The sequence below is a fragment of the Falco cherrug genome, chromosome 13 (genome assembly GCF_023634085.1).
Source record: "Falco cherrug isolate bFalChe1 chromosome 13, bFalChe1.pri, whole genome shotgun sequence".
NCBI classification, from domain to species: domain Eukaryota; kingdom Metazoa; phylum Chordata; class Aves; order Falconiformes; family Falconidae; genus Falco; species Falco cherrug.
In genome coordinates, this window is record NC_073709.1 from 20,507,783 (window position 1) to 20,518,597 (window position 10,815).

The window sequence follows — 10,815 nt, forward strand, 5'->3', positions numbered from 1 at the left end:
ACTAGAATCAGTAATAAAATGTTGCAAGTTTCTCCCATGAATATTTTGCCTCTGTTTATCACTGTAAAGCAGTTTCTTTGTCCAAACACTATGGGTACATTTTTTGTCTCCGTTTGACTGATGGAATGAGGCCTCACACCTTTTCACCTGGACCTTAAAGAGCTTGTCAAACCATATTACACATACAATAAATTCATAGTGTCATAACCCAAAATTTCTTGTTATTGAATGTAGTAAATCCATGGTATCTCTATTTTTATATGCACAATATTCTCTTCTTCCTGTGCATTCTGGTACTGATTAAATATCTTAGAGCTGGTAAAAAGCAGTGTGCTTTGTAAGAATTTTAAGACTGACACCTTTGAGGAACATACCCTAAAATATTGTCTTGTTCATTTTATTTTGCCCTTGTTTCTAAAGTAAGATAGATTTTTGATTTTTATCTGGTCTGTCTCAAACTTAGAAAAGTTCAACTTCTCTCTCTCTCTCAAACACTGTCTGTTGCAATGAAAGCCTTTTATAAAATAGAGAGATTGAAATCAGTCCTTTGTATGCATAAGTGTAGGTAATTATACTTTAAAGAGAACTTGCTTTGTACATTTTAATTTTTATAAAGAAACGAGCAGTTATCTCCCTGACACCTTATTAAATGTATAATTAACCTTATGATCCCTAGCTCACTTGTGAATGCTTGGCAGTATAATTGGAGAGGAATAGTGTTTCTCTTTTTCATTCTTTGCAGTCCTAAACCTCATTTTTGTGGTATGTGGAAGTATTAGTTTAATTCTTTCCCCTTTTGTTTTAAACAAACTTTATACCTACCATTTTAAAAACAATGTTTACCAAAATGGCGTGTGAAATGAACTTGCTTCCTATGTTCAGTGGTTGGTTTGTTGTTTGGGTTTTTTTGTTTGTGTTTCAAACTAATGGTCAGTTATTTACCTTCTATATAGGTAATATTTGTATATTATTTTAAACATCTGTAGTTGGAAATTTTCACCTTAGTAATTTTGTTTATCACTAACATACTGATGACTGCTACATTAATTATTCTTTTTCTTTAGAGGTATGGTGCATTAATTGAGAAGAGAACTTTTGTGAGTTTTATGGCTAGATCAGCATCTAAACCTGGACAGGTACAGTATTTCTTCATGTACGTCATTGTATTTGTAACAAAATGCAATTTCATCAACCTTTAAGTGTTTTGGATCTTGAACTTCGTGGTTGACAGCTTGATCAGCTTTCTTGGGGAGAGGGAAGGTTAATTTGCAGAGCTGGTTACATTTAAAGGAACAGTTTACGGAGCATGATGGAAAGGAGGGTGTAGTTAATATTTTTCTATTGTTTCAGTAATTTCCTGCCTTTTATACTTCATATCCTACCGACATTGTGCTTTAAACATCTTACTGCACTATCCAGTTCAGTATTGTAACCTGAAAGTACTTATTTTGTTGGCTACTTTGTATGCATACAAATCCAAGTTTAAAACCTCAGCCTCTCTATATTGATAAAATGCCTCTATGTTTACATTAAAAGACACATTTCATATTAGTTGTTACAATGGTTTGGGCATATATCTGGCTTGAGCATCTGCTTAGATTCCTGGCTTTGTGCTCATTCCCTGTAATTGGAAATGCTCTCATTCATATGCCTGCTCTGCTCCTGTCCATCCCTCCTCAAAGTAAAAAAAAAAAAAAAAAAAAAAAAAAAGGCAACAAAAAAACCCAATACACACTCAACCCCCCCCCCCCCCCCCCCCCCCCCCCGCCCCAAACCCAACACAGAACAAAACCAACAAAAAAATCAAAACACACATATGCATATCCACACTGATTCCTTTTTTCATAGAGGAGCAGCATCAGGAGACAGGTAATACACAAACTAGAGTAAATACTTTTTCAAATGAGGGATAATGCATTTATGTTTTGTGGAAATTGCCAGTAAATACTCATAGATTAGAAGTTCTTATGTTGAAGAGATGCTGATAAATATGGTGATAAACACCATATTTTGGTGTCTTTAGAAGAAATTTAAAAACTTGAATTTTTCCACCTTTTCAAGCTGAAATTTTAATAGCACATAGAAGTTAATAGAACATGATAAAGATGCTGTTAATTTCTATAAACTTTATTTAATTCAAGACCTGAGAGTTTTTGAAACTGGATTCAGAGGTTGGGGGAGGGAGGTTCCAAATCTAAGCACATTAGTGACCCAGCTTCTTTTAAGCAGTGTCAGTGAAGGCTGCTGAGTGGTTTGCTTTTTTTTTTTTTTTTTTTTTTTTTGTAAAATGGTTGAAATCCTGACATATTCTTATTAACATATTAATTGCTTCCTTCAAAAAAAAAAAAGAGAGAAAAACTAATATTTATGCTTCTTCAGTATGTTTTTTAGTCCTGTATTTTGTTTGTTTTTATTTTGTGTCTGATTTCTTTGACTGTTTTGTATCTGCATATTAAATTTTGGGAAGGAAGTTATGTCTACCTTCAGTTGCAGTCTGTTTCTTGCTATCAGTACAGTTCATTTCTCTTAAATCTGAAGTACTTATTCTAATTTCCGCAGTTTTATTTTGTGGTTTAAGATCTGAGGTTAATGCTCTTTTTGTCTGCACATTAAATTTCATAGGCAAAGAAGATCGAGACACTTCTAGAACTGATTCCTGAGCAACTGAATGCAGAAATTGCCTACCATTACCTCATGAGATGTTATGGTAATTGATTCTCCTTGGAATAGTTTCTTAGTAAGAACTCTTGAGACATTCAGAAAGGTCATGGAAACCCTTAGAAACAGGGGGAACAGGATCTACTCTGTGTAACTTGCTTTACAGTTTGAGCCACAAAGAGGTGGGGAGTTTGTCTGGGGTTTTTGTTGTTTAATTCTGTTGGATCTGTGTACTATCCTAGCTATTGGGTTCGAAAAGCAAACCAACTGACCCAAGCCTTGAATCCGTTACAAAAGGAGCTGTATTTACATTAAGGATACTGCTACAATAGTGGCTAGGTTGGGGCTTCGTGGAATAAAAAAGAATCCACCCTAACCCATGGAACTGTAGAAATGAATGGCATTCATTACTGTAGAAATGAATTGCTTTTAAAATGAGTCCAGTTTTTTTCCTCCTGAAACATGTAGTAAGTATATTGGTTCTTTTTATGTGTGTGTTTCAAAATCATAAGTGATTAGTTTTGTCAGTAATGTGCAAGGATCTTACTGTTACTAGTGTAGATTCTTTATACCCTTTTCAATTTAGCCGAAGTTAATATTCCAGATGCCTTCATTTGGACTTACCTGAGTAGTTGAAGGGTTAATCAGTTCTTTTTATAGTTGAAGTCAGAGAGGAAGAGCTCTAAAAAATCAGGTTGCTTTTTTAAATGTGTGTGTTTGCAGCAGACAATTTTGAAAAATCAGGACATACAGCTCCTGTGGCAACACTCAGCTGGAAGTTTGCACCTCTGTGCTGTGGTGTCCTTTCCTTGTGTACTCTGATATGGTCCTTTAGTTATATTACAGGAAGTAAATACTCTTCACACTTGTGTATTACAAGCAAAAAAATATAATGACAAAGCCCTTGTGCTCCAGTCTATCACAGAGGAGATAAACAGGAACAATTAAGTAAACGACTTCAAACCCAAATCCAAGGTATGGTGTTAAGGGAGTACAAACTTCCCTGTATTTGAATCAAGTTGTAGTATGCGACTTACAAAATTTACTTGCACAGTAACATTCAAAACAGCAATCACTACCAAAATTGTTTAACCTCATAGTTTCATTCACAGCAAGATAACATTTCCAGCATGTTTTTAAAAACAAAAAAAATGCCCTTTTGTCACCACCACTGTACTTGTTCCTTTACACTATCATTAGCCCTTTACTGCTTTTACCTCAGTAAATATTCCGTAAGTGAACTAATTAATTTTTTCAATATCCGTTCCAGCTCATTATAGTATAATTTCATAAAGAGATTGCAGAGAATCAGTCACTTGTTCTATTATACCTAAAACAGTGATTACAGTGTATTGGTCACGTGAAGCCACACTGTATGTGAACTGAACAGATGGTTGCTGTAGTTTCTTTAGGCAGAGTCATATCTGGCTTGTAGCACGTTCTAGAGGAGACACTCAGTACCAGCGTGAAGACTTCTAAAAGCTATTCCCAGGTCTCACCTGTATGAGACATTGATTCCACTCCTGTATCGGGTAGAAGAGTGTGCATCAGTTAACTTGATCTGCTTTACCAGGGCTGAGCTGGATGAGTTGTACGAGGGCATCTTTGCATTTTCTATTGCATATTTCTGTTTTAGGGAGAGACGGTGTTGTCCCAATTTTTATTTTTTTTTATTTTACAGTTAGTAAGCTTTAAAACTTGATTTCTCATTTTAGGCCAAATCCAACTTCATAGTATTTTTTAGAGTTTTCATATTCATTTTTTAGAGAACAAATGATTCTCCTGTCAGGTCCATTTTTATTTTTAATTGGTTAGAAAGGGTACTGAAGGATAGCAGAGTACTATTACTACAGCTGGTTTCTGTTGGTAGTTATCAAAATAAATGGACAAATTATAATTATTTGTGTTAATTAGCAAAGATGTAGTAGAATATACATCACATCTGAAAGAAGTCTGATCATATATCAGACACCCGCAACTGGACAAGTAAAGGGACATTTATTCCTTTCCTTGTCCTGAGGTATGAGCCACTGCAAAGGCTAGATTTCCTTCATCTGGTGAGATGCATAATCTGTCACTGTATATCTTCTAGAAAAAGGAAATACATAAAATCACATTTGCATCATCCATTAAATGCAGTCTAAGTATTAGCTCTTTTTTTGTTGTTGTTGTTTTCCATACATCGCATCTATTTTAAAGAAATAGAAAATTAACGATTTCTAGTAGGCTTTCATTAAACCATCGCTTCAAGCAGTTTCTGCAGTAACCTCCCACATTCAAAAAGTAGCTTAGCCACTTGCCAGATGTGAGTGGGAAGCTTTTTCTCATGAGAAAGGGACACAAGTTACCCATTTCTGCATAAAGTTTTTTTCTTTAAGAATTTTTTTTTTTTGTAGCCCTATGGTTGTGAAGGTGGTGTTTCTAAATGTGAACAAGACCTGAGGCAGCTCCCGTACTGCAGATGTTTGCTTTTTCACGGGCAACAAAATTAGTTTAACTGGAAATTATGGCTTGCTTGTTCACAAGGTGCTAGGAACTGTTGTGCTGCATCTAGGACACTGAGGACAACAGTGAAACTGTTGGGGGTAACTTCACTGTGATGCTTCTCAAGCAAATGTCTGAGCAGCAGCAAAGTCTATGGTTAAGCATGAGTCAATGTAGAAGGAGGGATTTCTTCCCTCTCCCACTTTAAAGCGAGAAATATACTCTGCTCTTCTACAGCTAGAAGTGCATAGTGCTTCAAATAAATGAAGAATGGATTAGTTGGGACCTGTTGCAGGGTTGGTGCATTTATGGAATATCCAGAAAAATGTTATTGGTTACCTAAGCAGTGGGTTAGCAAAAATTTTCTCCTGCTCTAAAGGTTGAAATGGGTTTTTCTTTGTGCTCTAAAATGAGCACTGACCTTTTTTTTCCTTTGCTTCTTTAGGTTATAGTTTAGAGGTAGCCAGCACCTGGAATCATAACAACACTCTGCCCTTACTTAAGGGAATTAAATTCTGTTCTAGAGTTCTCACATGCTGAAGTTGAATGGCTTTCATTTTAGCTTTTCTTTTTGTTTTTTATCATTTGCTTCAGAAAGAGGCATATGGCTCTCTGCCTCATCCTGGAGTGGTGTGTTAGAGTCATAGAATCAATTAGATTGGGAAAGACCTTTAAAATCATGGAGTCCAACCATTAACCCAGCACTACCAAGTCCAGCACTGCCAAGTCCACCACTAAACTGTGTCCCTAAGTACCACATCTGCATGTTTTCTACATACCTCCAGGCATGGTGACTCAACCACCTCCCTGGGCAGCCTGTTCCAGTGCTTGACAACCCCTTCAGTGAAGATATCTTTCCTAATAACCAACCGAAACCTCCCCTGGCACAACTTGTTTCTTGGGAGAAGAGAATGACAGCCACCCATTTGCAGCCTCCTTTCAGGGAGCTGCAGAGAGCGATAATCTCTCCCTTGAATTTCCTTGTCTCCAGGCTGAACACCCCCAGTTCCCTCAGCTGCTCCTCACAGGACTTGTTCTCCAGCCCCGTCCCCAGCCCCTGCCCGGCTCTGGACACGCTCCAGCCCCTCAGCGTCCCCCCTGCAGTGAGGGGCCCAAACCCAGCCCAGGGTGCGAGGTGCGGCCTCACCAGGGCCGAGCATGGGGACGGTCACGGCCCTGGCCCTGCTGGCCACGCTGTTTCTAACACAAGCCAGGAGCTGTTGGCCGCCTTGGCCACCTGGGCACACGGCTGGCTCATGTTCAGCCGCCCATCAACCAGCCCCCCAGGCCCTTCCCCGCTGGGCAGTTCCCAGCCCCCTGCCCCAGCCTGCAGATGTTGTGTGGGGTTGTGGTGACCCAGGTGTTGTGCGGCTCCTACTCCTTTCTGGTTCCAGCACAGGCTTGAAGGAATTTACTATTTAGCCTCATATAAGGAGAGCTAGAATGGCTGTATGTTCTGTTGTCTTATGTGAATTGTCAGTAGGATATGAAGAGTATCCAAAGTGTTTGGAATATTGTATATGAAAATATTTAGCATATATTCTGGCAGATAGAAGGAATGTGTGACATCATGGAAACAGATGAAAAGAAGAAATACTTAATCATTGGGGGGGTTTTTTTTTGTTTTATATTTTTTTCCTCAGAATTGGATGAGGATGTTGCTTCTGTGAAAGCTGTGTATGAGAAAACAAAAGAGAAGAATATACAGCTGAACGAGCTATCTCTGAAGTCTTTAGCAACTTTTCTGAAGAAAGTAGGAGAGCCTGTCCCTTTCACTGAACCCCCTGTGAGTATTTCCTAATTAAGAAACAGATCTGCAGAACTGTGTATGTTTAGTGTTAATAAAACAAATTGCATGAATAATTACATAGGGATTAGATCTCTGCAGAGACTCCTCAAAGGAGGTAATGTGTGAAGTACTGAGTGTTGTAGGAGCTGTGGTAATTTTGCGTTGGGTTCAACTTGAGGAAATAAAACTTCTTGGGGCTTACAATATTTAAACTACCTGATCCTTATCAGGCACTCATCTACAGGTATACCTTTATTCAATGTCCTTGGGGCATTCATCTAAGGAATTGAACTTTAAAAGGCTTATAGAAATGTGTATTTCATTAACAATTAATAGGTTTTAATTTTCATTAATTACCTGTTTTGTATCTAGTACAAGTTGCTGCTTTAGCAGGATGGGATTTTAGAACTGGGGGAATTATTTTTCTATTGCAGCTTTGCTTCTACCTGCCTTGCCAATAGCTATATGCAACTGTGCAAATAGATCTTATTTGAGGGTGACAAATGGTGTGAGACTAAACCTGTCAAGACTGTAAACACTTCTTTCACATCATTACTTTAACTAATGGTCTACTAGTGCCATGTTAGCAAAGCAGACTTTGAAGACTTACTATATTTTCCCCCTTCAAGCAAACTTTTTATTGCGATTTTCTAGCCACTTTTTATGTTTAGAAATAAGTGGTTTTCTATAGCTCTGTAAAGACCTGATTACATGCTGTTTCTCCATATTGCTTCATAAGTGTGATTTTCTTTTCTCATTTTGTAAAGAACTGGAGAAAATTTGCCATAAACTACTTGGCTTAGCCTTTTAACAGCTGTGGAGTTTTTTCCACAACCCTGACATAATTTATAATGTGAATTTTTATTTGAATTGTGTAAATTTAAAACCTAAAACGTCTGTTTCTTGGTAGCTAGTGAAAATAAGTGTTATTTCGAAGTCACTGAAATTACTCACTTTCTGATTTCCTTGTTCAGCTTCTTTAATGCAGTTTGATCTTTAAAAGTGTCTCAATTTTTTTGACACAATTGCAGATTGCAGTTAAGAAGTATTTTCATTTTTAGAATGAAATTGATTATATTATTGCATTTTGTAATAGAAGCTTCATTATGCGTTTTTGGCAAGGTTTTCCTTTTCCTTTTATTCTTTCTCTCTGGCATTTCTCTTAATTATACAGACTTCAATACAGATCTAGTTTTGCTTGACAGAGAATACATTTTGCTTTTGTCAGGACATAAGACTTGGTTCAGAATTAGTAACTTTGCAGTTGAAACAATGCTGAACTTGTTTATTCCACTCTTGTTTATAGGAGACATTCAAGTTCTATGTGGAGAAAACGAGGAAAGCAAGATTGGAAGCATCATGAATACATAGTCTTTTATGCTTTAGTTGTTTATGAAATTGTTTAAATATTACATTCAATAAAAAATTTAAAAAGCATGTTATTCTGTGTAATTTTCAATATAAATCTGTGTTTAAACAGCACTCTCCATAGCTGTAATTGATAGAAACAAATAGAAACACTGTTAAAATTGCTAATGAAATACCAAGATGCAGCTTTCTAGATTATTTCTGTTCTGATACATGATCTGTTTTAACCTGAACTGTGTTTTGGCTCCTGTTGAATAACCAAATATATGTATATCAAGAAAGTTGCTAGAGGGGTATGTAACCATAACAGTAAGCAAACTGTCTTATCCTTTGTTGTTCTTTGCCTGGACAGTGCACTTCGGGGTGAAAGTAGAAGGGTAAAGAACACCATCTTCAGGGTTCATCTGTATGTACACAGAGAATAAACACACCTTTTTTAGATTTCTCCTGAATGTACTTCTCTTCTGTTAAGTATCTCATCAGGGTGTTTGATATTACAGGTAAAGACAAAATAGTTCTACCTTTTACACTGGGTTGCGTGTTGTAGTTTTATAGCATCTTTAATTCATTTTTATAACTTCATATAGTTCATTTAATCTTATGGATACGAGGACTGCATACCCATGAAAACATGCCTTTTAAACAAAGCAGTGCCCATTATTTGCAGGGGTAGCAGGTTTTACTGGGTGGGAGACGGGTGGGCATGATTTATTTGTATAAATGTGGTAGTTAAGCTACTCTGTGACATTTTACGGTCCAGAATTTTGGGATCATGAAAATAAGATACTTATAAATTACGAAGATAAAAGAACAGATAGAGAATAAATATCTCCATTATCTCTGAGTAATAATGGAAACTCACATAAGTACATATTGATATAACAGGTGGAATAAGTGTCTATGCAGTTAAACAGGTTTTAATGAAATGAAAGTTTGTTTCTGTGTGTTTAATTTATTAATCTTCACTTTTTTAGCTAGTTAACCTTACCTTTCTTAGTTTTTCCTGTATAGACAGCACTGTGGTAATTAAATTCATGTGTGCACACAAGGTTTTGGCAAAATTTTGGAAGACTTGTACAGTAATCTGAATGTGTCGAAGTGGGACCTAATTTTTTAGAGTAAAATTTCCAATTCATTAACTAATATATTTACAAATACACAGAGAAATCCTGCTGTACTTTAAAAATGAGGCATAACTAATCGGGGGCTGAGAGGAGTGGTAAATTCTGTTTTCCAAACAAACTGGATGTATCCTAGCTGTGTCTGCTCTGTTGGTGTGGGTTTACAATGGCCTTCGTTACTTCACAACATACCACACCTACTTGGCTCTAACCCTCTTGGCACCCTTTGTTCCTGGGTTGTCAAGATGAGGCATTAACATCTGAAATTTCATTCATAGCCTAATGGTTGTGTGCCCTATCTGAAAGCAAGCCTAGGCAGTAGTCGGTTTATTTCATTTCACAAATGGAGATGTTTCTTTTTTCTAAAGCTACAGCTACATTACATGTGTTTCAGTGTAATAGCAGCATAATTGAAGACTCTGTCACCTAGTTGGCAACCCTTTCTCTAGCACCACAGCTCTTTTTTTTAGAGGTCATCTTGTGAATCTCTGTTTCACAGCGGTAGCTGTGTTCCAGCCAGCGGAGCCACATCAGCGGAGCATAACTGGCAGCCGTGGGCTTGTATGCTTTTTGAGCTAAGCTAGCACATCGGATAAAGAAGAGTAGTACTTGAAGCAAACTCCAGGTCATCAGAGAGGAGGAAGGTAACAGCAGATCTGTAGGTCTTCGTTACCTTCTTGACAAGGAGGAGCAATCTTGGGTGCAATTGATTGTCAGGTGCTGCATTAGTGGTTGCTGTGCTGTGGGACTGGCAGGTTGTTTGATGGCTGCTGCCTTCCGAGGCAGAAACGCAGCACACAACAGCGTAGCCACAGATGCGTGGCTGTGTGTTGCTGGTGCCCGTGTGTGAGGGCTGACCACGCAGGATTAGTACTGGTTAGCATCTATAAGTTTTTTCTTCTAACTGGTTTGACTTGAACTCAGAATAATGCCCTATAACTGAATAGTTGCAGTCATGGAAGTGGAAAATAAATTTGATAGCCTGTAACTGAAGAATGTAAACTAAATTGTATACAGCCCTGAAATTGCATTTTGAGTGACCTCATGAAAAGTTACGGTCTGTTGAGCCGGCCGCTGAGCTGATGAAACATCAGTGAGGCACAACAGGAGCATGAGACCAAACAGTGCCAGGGTTTTGTGGCAGCAGTGGCAGGGGAGTGGGCGGAGGTACATGCTGATCGTTTGGGATCCCCTTGCAATAGCCCAGGTTGGTGGAGTCTGGTGGCAGAGATCATTCAAAGGGTGGGCGAAGGCTGCCTTTGTGTGATAATATTTCTTGTTTTCTGTTCCAGTAATGTTTCATGTGCAATTAAGGAATGATCACACAGAGGAGTGCAGCCTCTCCTGTCTTTACAATGTGGGACAGTGAGGGATTTGTGCCACGCTGGGACACAG

At 37.9% G+C, this 10,815-nt stretch overlaps 1 protein-coding gene across 2 annotated transcripts in view; it reads left to right on the top strand.

Moving 5' to 3' along the window:
* Positions 1-8,744, top strand: part of LRPPRC (leucine rich pentatricopeptide repeat containing) — a 92,500-nt gene extending 83,756 nt beyond the window's left edge. For both annotated transcript variants that reach the window (XM_055725681.1, XM_055725680.1), the window contains exons 35-38: positions 1,065-1,136; positions 2,623-2,707; positions 6,786-6,928; positions 8,238-8,744. In XM_055725681.1, coding sequence (XP_055581656.1) covers positions 1,065-1,136; positions 2,623-2,707; positions 6,786-6,928; positions 8,238-8,294 — 357 coding nt within the window. In that variant the 3' untranslated portion in view covers positions 8,295-8,744. The remainder of the gene's footprint in view (positions 1-1,064; positions 1,137-2,622; positions 2,708-6,785; positions 6,929-8,237) is intronic.
* The last annotated feature ends 2,071 nt before the right edge of the window (positions 8,745-10,815 follow it).